Here is a 1,656-nt window from a genome sequence, read left to right as displayed (position 1 = left end):
TGCTAGTTTCTGATAATAATCCTCCTACAAGACAACAAAAAACACCTTCAATTAAAATTGGCCACACCCCTCAATTAAAACTAGCCACACCCCTCAATTAAACTCACCCTACTGCTTGCATTCTCAAACATCATATTCTCAACTTTCACTGCAAACTGGAATAGGCTCTTCACTCTACTATCATGCATACTGTTTGGATTAGGAACTGGATATATTGTTTCAACTCTAAAGAGAGAAAGAGCAATAAAGGGAAAAAGAGGAGAGGATTAGGCCATTCAAATTCCACCCACACACACCCACATCAGTGATTAATAATTGTCCATACACTGGCCACTATACACAATTAAGCATCAATTTACGTGCATTTTGCGATAATTTAAAATTTTAATGAAATTTAAATTGGTGCGGCCTTGTGTATTAAAGTAATTATAGCTTACATTTTTTTAATAAGGCGATTCCTTAGGTCTAAACTAACTTCAGCATGCCATGCTCTAACACTAAAAAGGCAAAAAATAAATGAAAAACAGTGAGAGAAACAGCACAAGTATTATACACACTGGTTAGGAGGTATTGGGTTAATTTGAAATTTTTCTTTAAGCTGATCAAGTGTAGTAGTCTTTTTCTTAAGAGGAAGGCATACAGGACACTCTTGCTGGTTGCAGTTCTTCCAGTGATAAATGATCTGTCTTGAAGAAGCACAATGAGGAACTAGAGAGAGGAGAGAGGGAGGATAAGCCACATGATTATGTAACAAAGGGACATAACTTTTGCAATTTTAGCCACCAAATTAAATTTATTTTAATTCTGCAAAATTTACAGCCCTTGAAAATTCTGTTTTATGCACTTATGCAGTATTAAATTATTGTTTTATAAATACAATTCCATGGCAAAATAAATATGGTAGCAGGAAACTTTGAGGGCACTGTTTCCATATTTAGTGAGACTTTATTACAAAAGAATTTACAAAGTTAAGCACTCATCAAAATGAAAATGTGGTGTGCATGTACTTTGATCCTTACATTGGCAGTCTCTCCCTGCTTGACACTCTGTCATGTGATTAAGAACATTCTTCATTGTCCTACAGTGTGGCAGAGCACAGGGTCTGAACCCACTGTGAGCCTGCTGCTCTCTCTCCCTCTGCTGACAGCGATGAGCATGAAGGAGGAGTACTAGTTGCTGTTGGATGAGTTTCCTCTTCGTCTCTTGGTCCATGCTAGCAGAGGAGGGCTGTGGAAGTTGAGGCTAAAAAGAGAAAGAGAGGGAAAGGATAAGCAGGCTAAAAAAAAGAAAAAAGAAGAGAGTTTTTTAGTTTATTACATGTTTGAATTGATTCAAGGAAGCTTAATCTTACAACAATACCATACAGCAGGAAATTTTGGAGGGACTAGATTTTGGCAAATTGCTAAATTTTGGTGAATTTTAATTTGGCAAATGTGTGACCATGTGCCACTGAGCATGTGGATGCAGAGTCTGGCTATGCGAAACTATAGGGTTAAGAGGTTGAGGTTAGGGTTTATTTTTTCTTCCAGTGGCAAATATGATCGTTGATTCATTATTATTATTACCGGCTGTGTGCCATCGGTAGGTTGATAGACGTTAGATGGATTGCCCATTAGATAGTTTGTCATGGTGGCGTTGGCCTGGGGTAGTGGAGAG

At 37.7% G+C, this 1,656-nt stretch overlaps 1 protein-coding gene and 1 long non-coding RNA gene across 2 annotated transcripts; both read right to left on the bottom strand.

Moving 5' to 3' along the window:
• On the bottom strand, nucleotides 1-511 carry LOC109592422 (uncharacterized). The gene is made up of 3 exons (XR_002190340.1): nucleotides 438-511; nucleotides 108-225; nucleotides 1-24 (listed from the first exon to the last, which is right to left on the bottom strand). It is a non-coding gene; the product is annotated as an uncharacterized LOC109592422 (long non-coding RNA).
• Nucleotides 512-547: 36 nt separating this feature from the next.
• Nucleotides 548-1,646, bottom strand: LOC100633197 (histone acetyltransferase p300-like). Its single transcript, XM_020007864.1, has 3 exons — nucleotides 1,566-1,646; nucleotides 1,020-1,242; nucleotides 548-708 (listed from the first exon to the last, which is right to left on the bottom strand). The coding sequence occupies exons 1-3, from the start codon at nucleotides 1,626-1,628 to the stop codon at nucleotides 548-550; spliced, it is 447 nt and encodes a 148-aa protein (XP_019863423.1). The 5' UTR covers nucleotides 1,629-1,646.
• Between the last annotated feature and the right edge of the window lie 10 nt (nucleotides 1,647-1,656).

The sequence above is a fragment of the Amphimedon queenslandica genome, unplaced genomic scaffold (genome assembly GCF_000090795.2).
Source record: "Amphimedon queenslandica unplaced genomic scaffold, v1.1 AMPQUscaffold_5305_Cont22722, whole genome shotgun sequence".
In the NCBI taxonomy this organism is placed as follows: domain Eukaryota; kingdom Metazoa; phylum Porifera; class Demospongiae; order Haplosclerida; family Niphatidae; genus Amphimedon; species Amphimedon queenslandica.
Note: the sequence above shows the minus strand (reverse complement) of the source record. Positions and strands in the feature narration are given on the sequence as shown.